Source organism: Solanum verrucosum, unplaced genomic scaffold, assembly GCF_900185275.1.
Source record: "Solanum verrucosum unplaced genomic scaffold, falcon-dt-bn FXZP01000163.1, whole genome shotgun sequence".
NCBI classification, from domain to species: domain Eukaryota; kingdom Viridiplantae; phylum Streptophyta; class Magnoliopsida; order Solanales; family Solanaceae; genus Solanum; species Solanum verrucosum.
The window spans coordinates 2987696-3009725 of record NW_026020379.1 but is presented as its reverse complement, the minus strand read 5'-3'; the positions used below and the strand labels follow the sequence as shown (position 1 = coordinate 3009725).

The following is a 22030-nucleotide window of genomic DNA, read 5'->3' as shown; positions in this document are numbered from 1 at the left end:
GAACAAACTTTGAAAATTATAGGGTTTAAGTTAAGCCAGACCAAGATAGAGTATATGGAATGTGAATTCAATAATGTGATGCATAAAATAGGCGTGGAAGTGAGGCATGACACACAAAAGATTCCTAAGAGAGATAAATTCAAGTATCTTGGGTCTATAATTTAGGGGAGTGGTGACATCGATTATGATATCACACATCGTATTGGTGTGGTGCAGATGAGGTAGATGATTGCCTTTGGAGTCTTGTGTGATAAAAATGCACCACCAAAACTCAAATATAATTAAGTTCTATAATAGTGGTGGTTAGACCGATATTGTTGTATGGGCAAAGTGTTGGCAAGTCAAAAACTCTTATATCCTGAAGATGCATGTCGTGAAGATGAGGATGTTGAGGTGGATGTGTGGTCATACTAGGAGCAATAATATTATAAATGAAGATTTCCGAGAAAAGGTGAGACTAGGCTATATGGTGGACAAGATGAGGGAAGAAAAATTAAGATGATTTGGATATGTGAAGAGGAGATGCATAGACGCACTAGTGAGGATGTGTGAGGAGTTGATTGTAGAGGGTACGAGCAGAGGTAGACCAGAGAAGTATTGTGGAGAGGTGATAAGACAAGATATGATGCAACTTCAGGTTACCGGGGACATGACCTTAGATAGAAGGGTTGGAGGACATATATTAATTAGGATAGAAGGCTACCTAGTAGGTAGTGTCGTATTGTCTTGCTTAGGGTGACTAGTGTTTGTCATTGTAATAGTTAGATTACTACAGATCTTTTTTTTTATCGTTGTTTATTATTGTTTTCAATAATCTATTCTAGTATGTTGTCGATTGTGTTTTGATTAGCACATTAGGTGTTTTTGGCTCCTTTTTGGTACTCTCTACATTGTTTCCTTGTTACTTGATATATTCTCTTCATTGTCTCCTTTTTTGTACCTGAATTTTTTACATTTGAGGTGAGAGTCTTTTAGAAACAACCTCTCTGTCTTTCGAAGTAGTGACAAAATCTACGTACATTATATCCTCCTCATACCAGATTTCACCAAATATGTTATTGTTGTTGGTGAGATAAAAACATAAACATAGTGATAGAAAAGTGCCTATTTTTGTTCTAATAAAGGACCCACATTTCATTAGTCAACATGACATTGAATACTTTAGTCAAACAAAAACATAAAATGACTCAATATCGTGTTTGAAACGCCAACTTCCCTAACCGTTTCTAGGACAAAAAAAGATCCAATTCCACTTGGCCCATAGTTTCCCCCTCCACCACCCTTGCCGGCTTTCTCGTGCGGCATACCAGCAATCCCAAAAAAACCCATCACACGCACAAATTGTCAAATCAAATCAAATATTTTCAATAACCAATTTCTTAAGCCTTTCCTTATTAATTAAATTTAAAAATTAAATTAATTTTTAGCTTATTGTGACCCCTTTACGTAGAGAAACGGTCATCACAATTCACAAACAAGATGATCAATTTGAAGAAATATTTCTAAGGGATTGAAGAACATAACATCCGATTTTTTTTAAAAGGGTAATCTTATTTTTGTGTCACTTTGATTCTTATTTATTCCTTGCTTTGACCCTAATTAGAATCAACATAAATTTATTTACTTCTTATTTTGTATCTCTATTTTTTTTATAAAAAAAAATTGTGATATCCTAGAAGGGTTGGTGTATGTAAACAACATCATGAATATTGAGGCATAATTGATTAATTGAATGACTAAAACATAAGTTGTTGATGATTTGATGGTAGCCAAATTTGAATATTTGATGTCCTCTGTTGCTATATAGTTTGTCTTTCTTTGTTATGAGATTAATTTGGTTCTAATTGTTCCAAAGGTCTAACACTTGAAAAAGGGGATCATAATATTTGGTGAGGATGGGAACCATGTTGGTGATGCTAATTTTGATGTCGATGTCGATGATGATTATGATGGACAATGTGTATGCTGGAGATACGAATTCTGTTTTTGATCCTTGTTCGGACACAAGAGTTCAGAGATGGGATGGTTTCACATTTGGCCTTGTGTTTTCATCAAAGGAATCATTTTTCTTCAATGAATCACAGCTCTCTCCATGTGATCGTCGCCTCTCCCTTACTGGAAATTCTGCTGAACTCGCTGTTTTTAGGCCTAAAGTCGATGAGATTTCACTCCTTACAATCAATAACAGCAACTTCAATCCTGTATGTACTCTTATATCCCAAATTCTTTTCTTGTCTTCCTATACTTTTGTTCTGCATTTCTTGTTTTTATCTGTCGTGCTTGCGAATGTGTTTATACCTTTCAAATGTAAATTAGATGAGAGAAGGGAATTAACAGAAATCGTAATTAGCTAAGAATCTTGGCATATAGATGTAATTATTTGATGATACTGTGTTTGTCACTGTGTAGTGTATTTGCTAATAACTGTTATGACTTATTAGCATAATGTCAAACAGCTTATATCACTGCAGTGGCGGAGCCACGTTATAGTCAGGGTATCCCTTCGGCGGAAAATTATATCATTTATACATGGTTAAAATATTTATTTAGGTATATATAGTAGATGTTGAACCCCTTCGACTACTTCGTGTATCTATTTCTTCAGACTTTGAACCCCCTTATTGAAAATCCTGGCTCTGCTAATATCAGTAGGTTTTTTATTAAGCATGTATATCACGAGCTATGTAAAATTCTCGCCTACTATGTGAGGAACACCAAATGTTTTTGGAAGTAGATTATTGGTCTATTAAGAAATTTGAATACGTACCGTTTGCATAGTTTGTTACATGTAGCTCTAGGTCTTTATATTTTTACATCGAAAACAAACAGAACTTTTCTCTTTTGATAGTTTGCCTGTTCTGCAGACTAAAATGTTTAATCATTTGGATGCATTTTGCTTGACTGTCTAGGAAGAAACAACAATTTAATATAATGGGAATTTGTCACCTTTCACCTAACTGTCTAACAAACATGTTTGGTAGAATTTGTAGGTTACAACAAAGAAAAGTATCTCAAGCTTTTGTTTTCTCCTGCTAACTACCAACCTGTCTTGTCCAATGTTTTTTTTTTCCATCGAAAAATTGAACGAACTAGATGCTTAGACATCAATCATGGCATTCATGAATTCTTCCCCTAAATTGTTAGTGTATAATAATTTATTAAAAATAGTGGCCAGTGTCAACTTTCACTTCAACTGTACAGTACAGATTATCGATCTTTGAACTTCTCCTTTTTATGTTCTCAATCTTCTTATGGAAAAATAATCAGCATCCGTACTTCCCATTGGGAAGTCGGAGTATATACAAATAGGTGCATACAGTTGGACCTAAGGCACTTCGCCTCACTTTATGTGCTCTTCAGTGTCATTATCAAGGTTCTAAGGCATACTTTTCCATGTCAATGACCCTTAACTGAAGAGGTGACACTAAAACAATTGATATATCACTTTATCATAATTTATTTTCAATTTCCTTGTTCATATATTTGTCATTCATGTTTATAATTACTAGTCTTGGACTAAACATATGTATTTGTATTTTCCCCCCTTTGCGCCTTTTTTCATTAAAGTTCACGCTTTATTTGCGCTTAAAGCCCCAATGGACCTTAGAGTTTTCTTGCACTTTTCACCTTTGATAACACTGGAAATAGTTAGTGTTTGGTGTGCATCGTATTCAATGATTTGTTGAAACTTCTCAGAGCAAATCTGGTGGTTATATGGTTGCCTTTGCTGGACGCAAGTATGCTGCTCGATCATTGCCTGCTTTTGTGGCAGACGGTACTCACACCGTTACAAGCTTCACTCTGGTAAGTTTTATGCAGCATGAAAATCCCAATTCTGTCGACAAACATTAAAGAATTAGCTTCTTTTGCATCATTGAACTTTGTCCTCTGACTTGACTTAGGTACTTGAATTTCAAAAGGGCACCCTCCAGAACTTGTTTTGGAAGAAATTTGGGTGCGATTCGTGCAAAGGAGATTCTTTTGTTTGCCTCAATAAAACTGATTGTGCAGTCCCCAATAATAAGTGCAATGGCAATGGCGGATCCATTGACTGCAACGTGAGCATACAATTGGCCTTTTCAGGAACAGATAAGAATGAAAATGTGCTGAACTCGTGGTACGAGGTTAAAAACCTCAGACAATACTCCCTCTACGGTTTGTTTCAAGGTGTTAGTGATTCTCTCACGAGTCCTTTTAAGAACCTTTTTTAGGACCATATAACGAGTTGTTGTTTGTATAATGTATAATGACCATAAGATTTCTGTTGTGCTTGTCCACGTAACTAGAATATATATCTCCTTTGTCCGTTGAATAACTTGGTGATTACTACATAGAATCCAGCCTGTTTTTGCTTGTACAGATCTTCTCTCAAAAACATTTTGTTGTTTAAAGTTACTCATTGTTTATCATTTTGATGCTTCCTTGTTTTGATCTATCTCCTATCGAAATGAACGTGGATTTCTATGGCTCAAGGAATTTCCATTTCAGTGGATCCAATTGTTATAAGCTATGTAGCATTCCTATTGTAAGCATTACATATCGATATACAAGCCATTAACATTCTTTTCCTAAATCTCTCTTTGCTTATTCTTCTGTTCTTGAGTTGTCTTCATTAGTTCATTATCTCGATCCTCGAATCTTTATTGATTCCTGCAATTGAGATAACATACAAATATGTACATGAATCGTCACCTTGTTTGTATCACAAAATGCTTCTAGCTATTTTCTCTATATACCATTACAAGAAATCAACAGTCCAAAACTTGATTGACTTTCAATACACTTTACCACATGTAAAGTATCCTTATAATGAGTTTGCATTAATAAACTAGTTGAACAATTGAACTACAATATGAAATGTTAGATTACCACATGTAAAGTATCCTTAGTCATTCAACAGTAGTTATTCTTTCTAGTAGTAGTTATTTCCCTGTAGTTTTTCATTCCAATAATGTTAGGAAGTCATGTCCTAGATTTTAGGGGTAGTTTTCTTAATAAGTTTTGTATTGAAACTCTCTGTTGAGGTCATGAAATCTAAGCAGAAAATAATTCGAGTTTCTGAGTACTTTAACTCAAGAGATTGTAGGTTCTGTCTTAACAAACTAGAACCATATATAGGTCGTAGGAAGAAAACAATAGATTTTACCTCGCAATGTCCCATAACTAGATTCATAACTGGGACCGTGTAACACCTTGATCCTCACAGTCCTATTTCTAAAATCATTTTCAAAGCATACTTTCTTTATGACATCAGAATGGCTAGAAAGTACATCAATTCTCCGAGATTTGATTTGAAATTGTGATGTAAAGCACACATTGCCCTCTGAAATTATTCTAGATCATTAACTATAAAAAGTAAGTCATCTACATTAAAAAGAGAAAAAAAAGAGACTATGAGCACCAATGTATCATAAGTGATCTTAGTAAATAGTGATTAATCATATTTTCTCTACTGAAAACAAGACTGTAATGAGGTATATGTAGACTACAGACGTTATACTCCCCTACATCCTTGATGACATACATGAGTGTACAAAGAAGGTTCAGTATCATAAGAAAAGGTTGAAAGTTAACATGAAAGTGATCATAGAAATGTATTGATGTATAGGATGAAGATATGAATATGCGCGAAAAGTAAGGGAGTATTAACATATATAGTTTGTTAACCAAATTAAATGTTTAACATTCCTACCATATTTCCTAGTCTACACAAGATCTAAGGCTTGGATTGGCAACAACAACATGTAAAATAATAGAACTAAGTGAACAAATATAGAGAAAACATGAGATGAAGCTATAAGATCATGTGAGGAATGAGAAGGATGAAAAATGGTGCATGAGACATGGTGGTAGGTGTAGAATCTAAAGTTCAATATTTTTTAGAGGAATGATGTGAAAGCACAAGATTATAGGATATGAGAAATTAAGCCTTAAAAACTGACGAGAGGGAGTTGTTCGGATGGTAAACACCCCTCACATCCAATCCAAAGATTGTGAGTTCGAATCACCAAAGGAGCAAAAGGGGTGGGAGCTCCTTCCGTATAAAAAAAAAAAACCCTTAAAAACTTAAGTAGATGTCTTCTCTAACTATCATCATTACTGACTAAGGATTTGTCAGATACAATATCATAGACTTTATAATCTTCATGTGTTGGATCATATCCAATAAATACAATAGACACGTATTTAGGAGAACTAAACAAAAAGATTTAGTAATAATAATACTCTAATAAGAAAGGATAATCTGATTTGTTTAGAAGGATAATCTGATTTGTTTAGCGAATAAACACAACATTTTAGATCATTGTCAACTTATTAAGATTTTTTTGTCAAACTAAAATGAGGAGTATATCCTGATCATTCATGCCATAAAACTTAGAGATTTCAAAAAGAGAAGCAACATGTGTTAAAGGATTTATGATGTAGAGTTCATCCTTGTGTTTACTAATCACCTTACCATTCCACTAGAGAGGTCATAAAAGACACAAAATTAGGGATAAAAATATATTAAGCTATTTAATTCCCTTGTATATCTACAGACAAACAATAAATCAAACTGGAATTTAGCAACATATAAATATTTTTGATAATTTTCTTGAATTATATATAGAATGCAAGATCTTCTGTGCATTATCTTGGTACTATTTTCATTAGGTGGATGAACAAAGCTTGATTTGGAATTTGATATTGGATTAATATGTGACAATATATTAAAGGATTAAGCATATACTCTGAAGCACCAAAAATCAATAACCCAATAATCTTGGTTAATGATTACTCCCTCGGTCCCTAATTACTTGTCCACTTTTTCTTTTATAGTTGTCCCTAATTATTTGTCCATTTTGACAAATCAAAAAAAGTCAATTTTATTTACCTATTATACCCTCAATTAAATGATTAATTACTTTTAAAATGTAGAACTTTTCATCCACTTCATAATTAATAGGGGTAAAATAGTAAATTCACCATGTCATTAATTGTTTTCTTAATAGGTGTGTCAATTCAAAAATGGACAAATAATTAGGGACAGAGGGAGTAGTTAATTACTTGCATAGTGTCGGCTCAAGCTAATTAGTGGCCTAAAACCAAAAATAAATCGGAAGCCTAACTTTTAATTATTTTATTATTATTATTATTATTATTGAGATGCAAAGTTATTTCTTTCTTTTTATTGAATTTTTTATTTTATTTTTTACGATCTTAAACTATATATATATATATATATATATATATATATATATATATATATATATATATGCAACGTGGGGGCTAACACAATGTCCATGTCCCCCACCGCATGCATACCACCTTCTTCAGCCAATCTGGCATTTATTTCAGTGTGGGACACTTCGCTTTGAGTTTCGTTTCATTTCATTTTTTGGGTCAAATATATATATATATATATATATATATATATAATAATCCATAACATACACAAATTTATACTAGAAACATGACTAAATATTGGATAAATACAGTGTTTGGTTGCTTAAATACACCCCAGATCACTTTCCAATTTGATGTAAATTAATTTTCCTTAATTTATACTCATATTGGTGGGAAAGATGCACTTGAGAACCAATTAACCTATCTCGAACATTCAGGATCTTACCCTTTTGTTGAAAGCGTGAATCATTATTTTTTATATAACTGATCATGGCAAAAGAAATACATTCATTATCATCCCATCAATCAAAGCTATTTCTTCATATCGGGCGTGAACCCATTTAACATTGCTCAACTCTGCTTCTTGAATAATTCTCAATGAAATTATCATTTCTCAGAGATTTAATTTGTAATAGATGCATAGCAAGAAGCAACATATCTGTTTAAAGATGGATTTTCAAGAGGCTAGCAATGTGCATGCTGCTTCAAATGAACTCCAGAGAGGATCAGAAATTTATTATCTGCAATAACCTCTCTTGCAAACCAAAACTACATTTGTCTCCATTTGGTGTGTATATATATACTGGTAGACAATTTAGGGGTCGCTGGTTAGGAAGTAGGTTATTCATGTATAAAATTAATACGGTGTTTGATTTATAATTTTGAAATCTGTATAATTAATAAATGTATAAGTTATGAGAGACTCTATGTATTAGTTTATACATGATAGAAGATGACAATTACATGAATAAATAAATCCTACATAACTGATCCTTGAATAAAATAATAGTAAATAAATTTCCTCATAACTAATAATACATACTCCCTTAGTTTAAAAAAGAAAGACCTAGTTTGACTTAGAACGGAGTTTAAGAAAAGATAGAAACTTTTTAATCTTGTGATTCTAAATTAAAGTTATGTCAAATGTATCAAAATGTCCTTTAATCTAGTGGTCTTAAACATATCACGTGAAAAGCTGAACTTAAAATGTTGCCAAAAAAGAAATGAATCATTCTTTTTGAAATCGACTAAAAAGGAAACTAAGACATTTTTTTTTAAACAAAAAAATAGTATATAACTATAACCAACTACCAAACAAACATTTAAGACTTTATATGAAAGGAAGATACAAATGCCAACTGGGCTCTGGACTGTGGTCCCCTGGCTTTATCTGGATAAGTCTTGAGGCCGGTCAAGATAACACAAAGATTTCAACCACAACTCGTTGGTCCCAAACTATACAGGGGCAGCAAACTTTGTTAGAGTTATTTGAATATTTTAATTTATGCATCAAAATTGATAAACATGAAATTTAAAGAGGAACGGGAGATTTTTGAAATATTTGCTCATAAATATGTTATAATATATATCGTTAAGAATAAGTCTTAATCAATAAAATGTAAAATAGAATTTTAGTACTATTAAGAGGTATTTTTGTGTGGATAATATTCATTATGAGAGATTCACAATCACCAGCCACCATCACTAACCACCTCTGTCATCACAATTACAATCATATCTTAATAATTCATATTTGTATTCAAATTCAGACGTCTAAATTATAATAAAACAAATAAGGCTTAAATCTCAAAATATCCAAAAACAAGCACAATTCAAGGGATTAATAATTTAATTTATGAATAACAACAACAAAAGATAAGTAAAAAATGAATTGAGTTGGTAAAAATACCAACACATCACAAGTATATAGATGAGTATTGAGCCCAGTAGAAACTGATACGATTCAATTCAATATATTGTTCATTCGATTTGATTGTGTCGTATCTCAATAATTGAAATTGATCCAAAAAACAAAGAAAGTAGGTATAACTAGCCGTGAACAACCAACCATCATATTGTAATTGAAAAGTTTGATCTATAGTCATTAGGGCTCCTAAAATGATCTACTACGTTCATCAAGTTGCTCCATTGGCTCTCTATAAAATACTCATTTGGTTGAGGTTGTCCAAACACACTCCAAAGGGTATATACACTCCAAAAATTAGACGGTAAGGGCATCAATGTCCTAAAAGTATAACGAAGGGTATCTACATATCATTTACGATAGTTCGAGGATATATTTGTCCTTTTTCCCTTCATAAAATACAAAAAAACACTTCATTTTAAAACTTTTATAATTCTATCCAAACCATTTTTAAAAAAGTAGAAGAAAATAGAATTTTCTCTTCTTCTTCTTCCAACGTTCTCTCTTCTCTTCTTCTTCTTTCTTAGAAAATCCAAAAATCTGACTATCAAAACAAATATTCTCCCCCAACATTCTCTCTTCTCTTCTTCTTCTTCTTTCTTAGAAAATCCAAAAATCCGACTATCAAAACAAATATTCTCCCCCATTGTCTTATCTTCCTCCTCATCTCCGACCGTGACTCTCTCTTCTTTATGAACTGAAGATTGTATGCGACTTAAAAAGGGTAAGTCATTTTTTTGAAAGATTTTATAATTTTTGAACAATACTAAATTTTTTTCTTGGGTTAATGAACAATAAATCGTTCTATATATAGATGTGAAAATTGAATAATAGTGTAATGGTACCTATTATTTATTGTTTTTGAAAGAAAATTAACAAACCCAAAAATGCCCTAATTTTGAGGAAATGTATATGTATTGTTAACATTCAGTGAAAATTCATTTTTTGTTACTTTTGTTATTTTTTTGTGACCATTTTATTCATATGATTTTAGAAATATAGTCTTATTCAGTTGTCCAACATATATTTCATTTGTTGAAAGATGTGTCATATGTTGCTATATTTTAGTGATATGTTGGTATATATTGCAACAGAGCTGTCATATGTTGGAACATATCACATATGTGTTAGGGCAACAAAATGGTCATATGTAGTAACAGAAGATTCATTTGCAGCACATGAAGATTCATGTGTGGCCACAGAAGATTCATTTATGGCAACAGAAGGTACATCTGTGGCAACATAATATCCATTTGTGTCAACATAAGTATAAATTGCTACCTATTATTATTTTATAATCAATTGTAAACTCCCAACTTTTTTTTATTTACCTTATAAATGAAATGATACAAGAACCTTCATCTATGACAACAGCTCAATCTTTTATTGGTGTTGCTTCCTCTTCTAACATCAAATGCTATTTTTATCTATGCGAAGAATGTGAGTATCAACATGATTATTTTATTAGTCGTGTTAAATAACTCACTGATATTTTTAAGAAAATGACTTATAATTTTGATGTCCATACATCCAAGAAGATTTCACAACTTTTGAAGTGTAGGAGGTTGAAAAAATCTATTTCTCAATCACTATCTATAATTAGTGAAAGAAAAAAATCAATGACTACTGCTCCAGTATCACACTCAAACCCAAAAGGCAAGGAGAAGGAGAATGAGGAGGAGGAGAAGGAGAAGGAGAAGGATAAGGAGCAGGAGAAGGAGGAGCAGGAGAAGGAGAAGGAGAAGGAAAAGGAGCAAGAGAAGGAGAAGGAGAAAGTGAAAAAGAAAGCGAAAGAGAAAGAGAAAAAAAAAAAAAAAAAAGTCGCAGTCGTCAGTTGTGATTTGAAGCAATAATATTCATTTGAAGGTTTTAACATTGACAGTGAGGGTCCAACTGAACTAATGTCATCCTTCTCGCAATGGATAAACGAGGGTCTTTACAAGCACCATGCAAAAAAGTAAAGTCGTTCAACTATTATTAGTATAACTTCTTGTTGTCTACTAAATAATTATTTATAATGATTACACAATTGCAGAAGAGACAAAGACGATCACTACTTAGCCAATTGCTCGGATAACTTGATTTTGTAGTTGCATTTTCAAAGAAGAAGGATTGATTTTACGTAATGTCTCAACCCAACAAGTGCTGGACTGATCAGGTAAATTCATGTCCACTTTTATCTTTTGATTAAGACATAAATACATACAAATAAATTGATACAGAAATACACTTGTTGATGCATCTGTGCAACATGTGGATGTCATTTTATACTATTTGCAGAAGAAGTCGAAACAACAGAGTCATTTTAAATATCGATATACCACTACTAATTATTTTTTCAAAACGTACATTGATAATGCCAGTGTTGTTTCTGAATATGAGAATAAAATCGTTGTCACTATCAAAGGGTTTGGTATACCTGGTGGACTGTCTTGGCACCTCATCTAGGGCTAAGAGAAAATTGTGCTCCGAGATTCAAAAGTTGTCTACATTGTTGCCAAAGTACCTTGAATTTTTTTATCAAAAAGACCGAACCAACTGGTCAGTTCTTGAATCTTACCAAGAAAAGAACAAATCTCACTCATTCGAAATCAGACATGTTTCTGGTATTGCCCAACAAGCAAGCAATAGTCTGGAAGTATCACATTAATTTTTTTGTCTTACCACTATTGAAATATGATGTTATTATATTTTCTAATTTATGATATACCATGCAGAGATTGTGAATTTTTTGTCGCTGCATACACTGAATTTTTGAGTGATGGACTACAAGTACCATCTTATGGAATTAGTTCTGAAACCCTCCGCATGAGATATGCTTCACTCCTATGAAACTGTGGGATTTTAAAGGCTCGGAGTGGCTATGTTAGTAACAATAAAGACCCACAGAGGCCTAGACCTAAAAAACAAAGTTCGATGAAAATGTTGTGGTTATCACCATTTATTAGATTGATGGTTATGTATACCATTGTGAGTTACTTTTTTGTTGATAAGTTGTATAAAACAATTGGTGAAGTGTTCATTTTGGTTGATAATATTAATTTTAATGATTATTTTTATTTTATTTTGTTCGAACAAATGTCAATTATGATGGAAAGGAAGAAATGTGGTGTCTGTGACAACATATATAACCTCTGTTGTAAAAAACACCAAAGAATTATTTGCTTGTTCCCCAACAGAAAGAATATATGTGGCAACATATGTCATAAAAAAAAAATATGTTGTAACATATGTCACAAAAATGAGATATGTGGCAACATTAAATTGTCACCAATTGTTCTTTTTTGCTGATAATATTAATATTAATGATTATTATTATTATTATTATTATTATTATTATTATTATTATTATTATTTTGTTGGAACAAATGTTAATTATGATGAAAAGGAAGAAATGTGGTGTCTGTCGCAACATATATAACTTTTGTTGAAAAAAATATCACATAATTATCTGCATGTGCCCCAACAGAAAGGATATATGTGGAAACATATGTCACACTTTGAATTGTCAAAATTCAAATAAAAAAAACAATTAAAAAGGTTTAAAACAATCGTCCCTTCATTTTACCCTCTCTCCTCTCTCTCATCTCCTCTATAAAAGGTCGTTTCGTTTCATATTCCAAATTTAATTTATTTTTACTAATTTCCGTTTTCTTTTCTCTTCTTTCCTTTCTCTCATTCCATTATTCCTTCACAGATCAAATTGTTACAATATTTTCTACAACATCAGTGGTAATCTATTGCGATCCTCTTCTATAACAAGGTGTCTTTACCCACATCATTTCTAGTTTATCGTTGATATTTTCTCAAGTAAAATTTAATTAGGTTTTGAAATACTTACTGGTATTAAATCATGACGTTTTTAGTGATTTTATCACTTATTTGTTTGTAGGATGATTGGGTTGTTATTCCTTTTGAAATAATTTCAAAAAGCTTACCCCCGAAAAACACATTTTAGGATATATATATATGTGTTGCCACATATGACATGTCTATTGCAATTTTTCAACAGAACGTGCATAAGTTGCCACATATGATGCCTCAAGGATGGGTTAATAGATAAATTGAGCGATTTAGGAATGGAAAAATATCAAATTGAACCATAATTAAGCAATAAAAATATGCTTTAACACTCGGAACAACGATTTACAAGGGTGTTATATAACTATCATATGGAGTTACATGGTCATTGATGAACTAATGGTATGATAGTCTTTGTAAAAAATAATTAATAGAATTGATGAAGGTTGTTGTATAAGACCATAATTTTGTACTTAGACATGTTGTAGGACTATATATTAGTATTACATGTTGATTTAGGTGACAATTTAATTGAATTAACCCCAAAAGCACATTTTAGGATATACATATGTTGCCACATATGACATGTGTGTTGCAATTTTTCCAACAAAACATGCATATGTTGCCACATATGTCACTTCAAGGATGGGTTAATCGATAAATTGAGCGATTTAGGAATGTAAAAATGTCAAATTGGATCAAATTTTAGTACTTTGGACCATAATTAAGCAATAAAAATATGATATAACACTTGGAACAATGATTTACAAGGGTGTTATTTAACTATCATATGAAGTTACTTGGTCATTGTATAATGAACTAGTGGTATGATAGTCTTTGTAAAAATAATTCATAGAATTGATGAAGATTGTTGTATTAGACCATAATTTTGTACTTAGACATGTTGTAGTACTATATATTAGTGTTACATGTTAAATTAGGTGACAATTTAATTGAATTAACCCAAAAAATCACATTTTAGGATATACATATGTTGCCACATATGACATGTCTATTGCAATTTTCCCAACAGAACGTGCATATGCTGCCACATATGTCACTTCAAGGATAGGTTAATTGATAAATTAAGCGATTTAGGAATGTAAAAATGTCAAATTGGATCAAATTTTAGTACTTTGGACCATAATTAAGCAATAAAAATATGTTATAACACTTGGAACAACGATTTACAAGGGTGTTATATAACTATCATATGAAGTTATTTGGTCATTGTATGATGAACTAGTGGTATGATAGTCTTTGTAAAAATAATTCATAGAATTGATGAAGATTGTTGTATTGGACTATAATTTTGTATTTAGACATGTTGTAGGACTATATATTAGTGTTACATGTTAAATTAGGTGACAATTTAATTGAATTAACTCCCGAAAGACCATTTTATGATATACATATGTTGCCACATATAACATGTATGTTGCAATTTTTCCAACAAAACGTGCATATGATGCCACATATGTCACTTCAAGGATGGGTTAATCGATAAATTGAGCGATTTAGCAATGAAAAAATGTCAATTTTTTTAGATTAAACATTTTATAAAGAACAAATTAAAAAATCAGTACAAAACACAAAAATGTCACCTTTTTCCCCATGAGTTTGCAAGAAATGTATATATGTTGCCACACATAAAAATTTAATTAATACAGAAATTTAACTACTTTGTCTATTTCTAAATCACAACTATATAATTCATAACGAAAGTGATAGAATTGATGAACAGTGCAACAAATTGGCCTTTCTCCCAACAAATGAGGTTCTGGCCTTCCAAATAAAATCATCATACAAAATATTTCTTTCGATAGTCATGCCTACCGACCCTCCCCGTTTCTTACTATCCTTCCAACGTCAAATGTATCAATTTTTTCTTCTCGACCCATTCACCACGACAATCAATAGCTACAAATAATCCCTCCATTTATTGTACCTGAAGAGATTAATTAAAAAAATAATTAGTACTAATGAAGAAATGTGTAAGTCATATGCGGCTACATATAACTATTCTGTGGCGAGATGTAAGTCATATGTTGCTACATATAACTGTTATGTTGTGACAAATAAATCACATGTGACAACATGTGTAAGTCATATGTTGTTACATATAGCTATTATGTGGCGAGATGTAAGTCATATGTTGTTATATATAACTGTTATGTTGTGACAAATAAATTACATGTGGCAACATGTGTAAGTTATATGTCACAACATATGACTATTTTGTTGCGAAATGTAAGGCATATGTTATTATATATAACTATTCTGTTGTGAAACATAAATCACATATTGTAACAAAATGTATAAGTCATATGTTGCAACATATGACCATTATGTTGCCACATGTAAGTCATATGTTGCTACACGTCTAAGTTATATGTTGCAGCTTGTGTAAGCTATATGTTATAACATATGTCTATTCTGTTGTGATTGAAATAATCTTTCTATTGCAACATATATAGCCATCTGTTGAAAATGCGAATGCAAATTATTAAAAAATTTGCAGGTACCCAGATGATGATGAATGATTTCAAAGAACTATTAATTTTACTTACCAAAACAATGGTGTGTGACCCCAATCACTAACGAAGTAAATTCAATTGATACAAAACAAAATTTGATCCATTGATTAGATTAACTAAATCTGATTCAAGAAGAAGAAGAAAGTTCAAGGACTAGCAGTCAAGACCAATAATGTACGAAAAGAAGAAGAAGAAGATGAAGAGAACGGGAAGAAAGGCAAGCAAGAACGAAGAAGAAGAGGAATACGACAGGAGGCGGGGAATTTTATTTTTATTTCTCCTTTTGGTACAGCTCGCTGGTGGCTTCCCTCCAGTTTTGATTCCCACCAAAATTGGTTAAATTATGTTTTAGTCATTTACCCTTTTACCTCTCATTTAATTCAATGGACCAAACTGTCAACTTATAAACTTGAGGGCAACTCCACAATCCTTAATCATTAATCACATAATTGTCATCTACACTCAATAATTAAGACTTATGTCATTGCCCCTTTATTTTGACACCTTAATGTCACCTTTAATCCAATGCCCCACGTTACACTACGTACGTATTGAACACGTTACACTACATTTTCACATATATACCCACTTAGATACTACTATATATAAGTTCATCAAACTTTATGTTCTTCATGTACTACAACAACTCATATATTATTTATTTCTCCTTACAATTCTTATTCCTTAGTTAAGATATAGTATATAATTATGGCAAAGATAATTATTAGTAGTAGATTACTTATTATTGCAACAGAAGTTTGTCCTTCAAAATATGTGGTGAAGCGTCCACTTCCTAAAGTATTGGCAACCATCAATGAAGAAGAGTCTTATGCTTGAACAATGGTTTAGCCAAATCATTGAAACAAAACACAACATGACATGCACTTCTCTTTATTAACTTTCTATGTAAATTAATTGTGTCCCATCCCATTTATAGCTCTATCAAGCCCCTTCCAAAATATATACTCCCTCCGTCTCAATTTATGTGGTACTTTTAAGATTTCGAGATTCAAGCAAGTCTATCTCTGACCGTATATTTTTCATATATCTTTTAATTATTTTGAATATATTGTTAATTATTGTGACTTATAGTACTTTTTACGTAGTTTACAAATATATAAATTTCAATTCAAAAAAATTGAAGATTTCACGCGCAAATTCTCCACCAAACTTAATTATTTGACTCTCGAAAAATGAAAAATACCACATAAATTGGGGAAAAAACAAAAAATGCTACCTAAGTTAGGACAGAGGGAGTAATATGGTATGGGTCAGGGGTTATCACGCATGGGGTATCATGTACTGTCTCTTCTTCTTTAAAATATAATATAATATGATAAATGAATGCCTACCATGTAATTATATCTATTTTGAAATTGAACAACTTTATTATTCATTTTATGCCCGTTATAAATTTTTCTAATATACTACTCTTGTCGGCCTTAACTTTTATATTGGGAGATCTTTGTAGTAGCTTAACTGGTTAACAATTTAAACTTTTACTTTATTGCTAAGGTTTGATTCTTCACTTTATAATTCTTTTCCTATTTTCCCTTCTTATACTTCCTTTATAATTTTTTTAAAAATAACTTTTATATTGATAGAATGGATGCGTCTGCTAGTATTAATCACTGGATCAGGTCCTTCGACATAATAATAGTGCAGGAAATAAATAGCTCAAAGTAAATCAATATGAATTTTTTATGTGAAAACCCCCTTGCTCAAGGGAGGTGAAAATCACGACCTGTACTGATCACATGATTTCCAACCAAACTTCATTTCACTCAAAATGGAGCAAAGCTTCAGATTACAAACTCTTGTAACCTAGGAATTAAAACTCGTTAATCCCTTTCCCCTTACTGTAGCAACTCTACAATAAGCAAAAGGACTAAACAATAACTCTATTGCCCACTAAACCAACTAACTCTAGTCGATCTAGACTTCAAGAACCCAACAAGGCTAACTCTAGCCACCAACTATAGATCTCAAAGATAGGAACATAAACAAGTAACAACTTTGTTGCATCCACACATCAACTAACTCTAGTTGACACTCCTAGACAACTCTACCCAAGAGAAAATAAAAAAAATGATGTAAAGAGGCTTGGCTAAAACATAAATGATTCAACTAACTAACTCTAGTTAGTTCGGCTCAACCTAAAGACTTAGACAAGCAGCCGATCTACTATCCTTTATAACTTAGGAGTAGATTTACAATATAAGAACACAAGACACAAAACTCAAAATACAACAAAGATGCTTCAACTCTCCATCCGGTCCCTTGTTGAGTATGAGTAGTGTTCTTCCTTGAAGATGGTTTTTTCTTTTTAAGCTTATGAATTTTCTGAATTCAAAACTTTGTTTGTCAAAACTTAAGTTGTGTGTTTGGAGAAGAGACTAATATGATATGGACACAAACCCCTGGAGCAAAGCCATTGATTGAGAGTCTGCTACTCTAAAAGCCGTGCACCAACCACGCCAGATATGACAGCTTTTAGATAGCTATCTTTTATTTTTTTCATGTACACAGTCTTTTATCGACCAGGTCCCTTGTTAGATCCAAAAGTTTATTAAATCATCAAAACTTAAATAACATATATCAAATTGATCACAATTGACGAGTCATGTAATTAAGAATAAAATATTAAGAGTAAAATACATATACTAAGATACAATTTCCAAAATAAAGAAGTACTGTCACTTTTTGAAATAGATTAAAAGAAAAAGTGTGTCTAATAAAATAAATAGAGAAAGTACAGTTATATATACTACTTTATTTTCTCATATTTGTTGAATTATATGTGCTTCGAGGAATAGTTTTGGTATCATAATGCAGCCCATATATATATGTATATATATCGTGTAATTTTTTTCTAAAGATTTTGGATGAACACCTGACAACCTCCTATATTCTCCCTTGATTGTATATATTTCCGTACAAATTAAAATCAAATACAATATGCTTTGTGTGAAAAATTTATAAACTCCACGTATAACAAAACTTAGTATGTTTCACTTTGTTTCTAGGGGGAACTTGTGAAATCTTCAGTAATGATTTTGCTGAAGTGATCAATTTCATCCATTTGTTACTCTTTACTAACATATATGTTAAAGTACAATGTCAATTATTACTTACTTTTAAAAAAATGATCTTCTTTGTATTTAAAATAACTACTACATAAAGATCATTTTTTATTTGTCAATGTTCAAGCTTATTATAAATCGAACTAGTCCCTTAGTGGTGAAAAAGAGAAACAAAAAAAAAAAAAAAAAAAAACAAGATAATGCATGGACTCCTTATAGTAAGCATCGACTAAAAACAGTAATGCATTGCCAAACTATTATGCACACTATAACAAAAATAGTTTTAGTAGCAATAATTAAATATGCACATTAACAAAGAGTGTTAAAATATTTAGCGACATTAGTTAATTAATATTTGATCCAATGTCTGCTAATTGCCTCTAAAAACATATTTAGCATCAATTGATTATTTTCGATATAGTGACAGTAAAGTCAACATTTCTAAATTGTGATGAATAAAATGAGAAAATATTATCACAAATATAATGTCCATTAGTTTTAGATGGTAAAGAATAACAACATACTATATATATTATTGATGATTTCCCCTTTCAATAGGTTAAAATATGGTTATCAACAATTGTTTCTCCTCAAAGTTTGTGTATGAATTATTTAGACCCTCTAATATTTTGTGAGGTTAATTTAGAAAACATCAACAAACTCTCAACCTTGAACCATCCTTCTTTTACCTCCATATAACACCATCCATTTTCCTTGTCAACAAGATTCTATAAGCAGTCTTGGGTCTCACTTAGGGGGTCTTCACAAAAAAAATGACTATTCCTCCAAACATAAAGGCCTTAGGTTGCTTTTTTCTTCTTGTTCTTCTCAATTTTCTATCATTTTCTTATGCATTAACTAATGATGAAGCAGCTTTCATTGCGCGTCGACAACTCATTTCTGGTACTGGTGATCTTCCTAATATAGTTGAATATGAGAAGAATATTGACTTGAAATTTGAAAATCATAGGCTTAAGAGGGCTTACATTGCTCTTCAAGCATGGAAGAAGGCGATTTACTCGGATCCTTCAAAATTCACTAGTAATTGGGAGGGTGCTGATGTTTGTGCATATAATGGTGTCTTTTGTGACAAAGCACTTGATGATCCTAACATCAATGTTGTTGCTGGGATTGATCTTAATAATGCAGACATCGCGGGGCATCTTCCTGTGGAGATTGGTTTCCTAGCTGATGTTAGTCTTGTTCATATCAATTCTAATAGATTTTGTGGGATCATCCCTAAGAGTATTAACAATCTTAAGCTTTTAGACGAAATTGACTTTAGTAATAATCGTTTTGTGGGGCCATTTCCTAAGATTGTGTTGGAGTTGCCAAAACTTAACTTCCTTGATATTAGGTTTAATGATTTTGAAGGGTCAGTGCCTTCTGAACTATTCGATAAGAATCTTGATGCCATCTTCTTAAACAATAACCGATTTGTTTCCACTATACCTCCAAATATTGGAAATTCTAATGCCTCGGTGGTGGTTTTGGCTAACAATAAGTTCCACGGTTGCATCCCTCATAGTATTGGTAAAATGGAGAACACATTAGATGAGCTTGTTTTCACAAATAACGATCTATCTGGTTGTGTGACTGAAGAGGTCTCTAAGCTCAAGAGCTTAACGGTGTTTGACATTAGCAAAAATAAATTTGTAGGATCCTTGCCTCGAGGTTTGGAGTTGATGCAAAAAGTGGAAGTACTTGATATTGCATCAAACATGTTTAGAGGAGAAATTCCAAAGGCTATTTGCACCTTACCAAATTTGGCTAATTTTACATTCTCTTACAATTATTTTGATGAATTGGATGAAGGTTGTGCACCACCACTTCCAAGAAATCCAGTGTTAGAAGATAAGGAGAATTGTCTAAAAGGAAAACCAGATCAGAGAAATGAGAAAGATTGTCAATCTGTTTTAAGCAAAATTGTAGATTGTAGTAAAGATAAATGTAGATCTAACAGTGAAGGGCCAGCCCCAAAGGACCCGAAAACCCCTTCTACCCCTAAACCACCAAAAACTAACCCACCCAAACCCGTACCAAGTCCAAAACCAAAGTCACCACCAGTTCAGTCCACACCAACACCCGTGGCATCACCTCCGCCAACAGTGCCAAGTCCCAAACCAATGCCACCTCCAGTTCAATCCCCACCACCTCCCGTGCCAAGTCCCAAACCAATGCCACCTCCCGTCCACTCTCCACCACCACCAGTGCCAAGCCCAAAACCAATGCCCCCTCCAGTTCACTCTCCACCACCACCGGTGTCATCACCTCCACCTCCAGTTCCAAGTCCAAAACTAATGCCACCTCCAGTCCACTCTCCACCACCACCGGTGTCATCACCTCCGCCTCCAGTGCCAAGTCCAAAACCAATGCCACCTCCCGTCCACTCTCCACCACCACCGGTGTCATCACCTCCACCTCCAGTGCCAAGTCCAAAACCAATGCCACCTCCCGTCCATTCCCCACCATCACCAACTTCATCACCCCCACCTCCAATCCATTCCCCACCACCACCAGTATCATCACCTCCACCTCCAGTCCACTCCCCACCACCACCGACTTCATCACCTCCACCTCCAGTCCATTCCCCACCACCACCAGTATCATCACCTCCACCTCCAGTGCCAAGTCCAACACCAATGCCACCTCCAGTTCATTCCCCACCACCACCAGTGTCATCACCTCCACCTCCTCCCCTCACCTCTCCACCTCCTCCAGTCTTTTCTCCTCCTCCACCCAAACCTGTTCAATCACCACCTCCTGCTCCTTTGGCATCTCCCCCTCCACCTGTGTTCGAGGACGTTGTCCTTCCTCCTAACTTGGGCTCAATTTATGCCTCACCACCTCCACCAATTTTCCCTGGTTATTAAGAGGGATGCATCACTATTATTTCTCTTATTTATCTTAACAAAATATTATTAGTTCAAAGAAATATGTACACATCCACATTTAAACATGCAAAATTAAAGAAAGTTTATTGTTCTTAGCTTTCATCTTCTTTTTTATCATTGCACTTTCTTGTATTTGGATGATCATGGATGTTCTAATTCCACAAAATATGTTCACTTTCCTTTTAACTATATGCTACATTTTGGACATGTTTTATACTTTTCTGTTCTACATACTATATTAACTAATGCACTTTTCAAAAGAAATAAACTCAAATTCACTTGTTGTCAAAAATGAGTCAACTCCTTTTTCGTATATTTAGAAAGTGAATTATAATAACTATGCACAATAAAAAATGGTGGTCTAATTCTACTTGTGGTTTAAAATTTTCTCTAAGAAAATGTTTGAATCATCATATATAGTAAAGTTGAAATATAACATCTAACAAAAGAATCAAATTATACAATCAAAGGTAGTAATGAAATGGTAAGTACTTATCCATTTTAAATATTATAGCAGCATAAAACAATCAATATTGGTAAACATTCTGAGCTGAATGACTATTACTTCCATTTATTCATGTTAATGCATGGTCTTTAATTTCTCAAATATAAAGTAAGGACTAT

The 22030-nt window shown here is 32.7% G+C and overlaps 2 protein-coding genes across 2 annotated transcripts; both read left to right on the top strand.

Annotated features, from left to right (window-relative positions):
* Nucleotides 1-1880: 1880 nt before the first annotated feature.
* On the top strand, nucleotides 1881-4372 carry LOC125838984 (uncharacterized). Its single transcript, XM_049517986.1, has 3 exons — nucleotides 1881-2201; nucleotides 3697-3804; nucleotides 3903-4372. The coding sequence occupies exons 1-3, from the start codon at nucleotides 1896-1898 to the stop codon at nucleotides 4209-4211; spliced, it is 723 nt and encodes a 240-aa protein (XP_049373943.1). The 5' UTR covers nucleotides 1881-1895; the 3' UTR covers nucleotides 4212-4372.
* Nucleotides 4373-19133: 14761 nt separating this feature from the next.
* LOC125838964 (pollen-specific leucine-rich repeat extensin-like protein 1) lies at nucleotides 19134-21501 on the top strand. Its single transcript, XM_049517966.1, has one exon. It carries the CDS (start codon nucleotides 19286-19288, stop codon nucleotides 21383-21385), a length of 2100 nt encoding a protein of 699 aa, XP_049373923.1. The 5' UTR covers nucleotides 19134-19285; the 3' UTR covers nucleotides 21386-21501.
* Nucleotides 21502-22030: the final 529 nt, after the last annotated feature.

Bases quoted from the DNA above. Each gene is read 5' to 3' on its own strand.
- LOC125838984 (XM_049517986.1), top strand. From the start codon at position 1,896: ATGGGAACCATGTTGGTGATGCTAATTTTGATGTCGATGTCGATGATG. The intron at 2,202-3,696 runs GTATGTACTCTT...GAAACTTCTCAG, and splicing joins ATAACAGCAACTTCAATCCT to AGCAAATCTGGTGGTTATAT. The intron at 3,805-3,902 runs GTAAGTTTTATG...GACTTGACTTAG, and splicing joins CCGTTACAAGCTTCACTCTG to GTACTTGAATTTCAAAAGGG.
- LOC125838964 (XM_049517966.1), top strand. From the start codon at position 19,286: ATGACTATTCCTCCAAACATAAAGGCCTTAGGTTGCTTTTTTCTTCTT.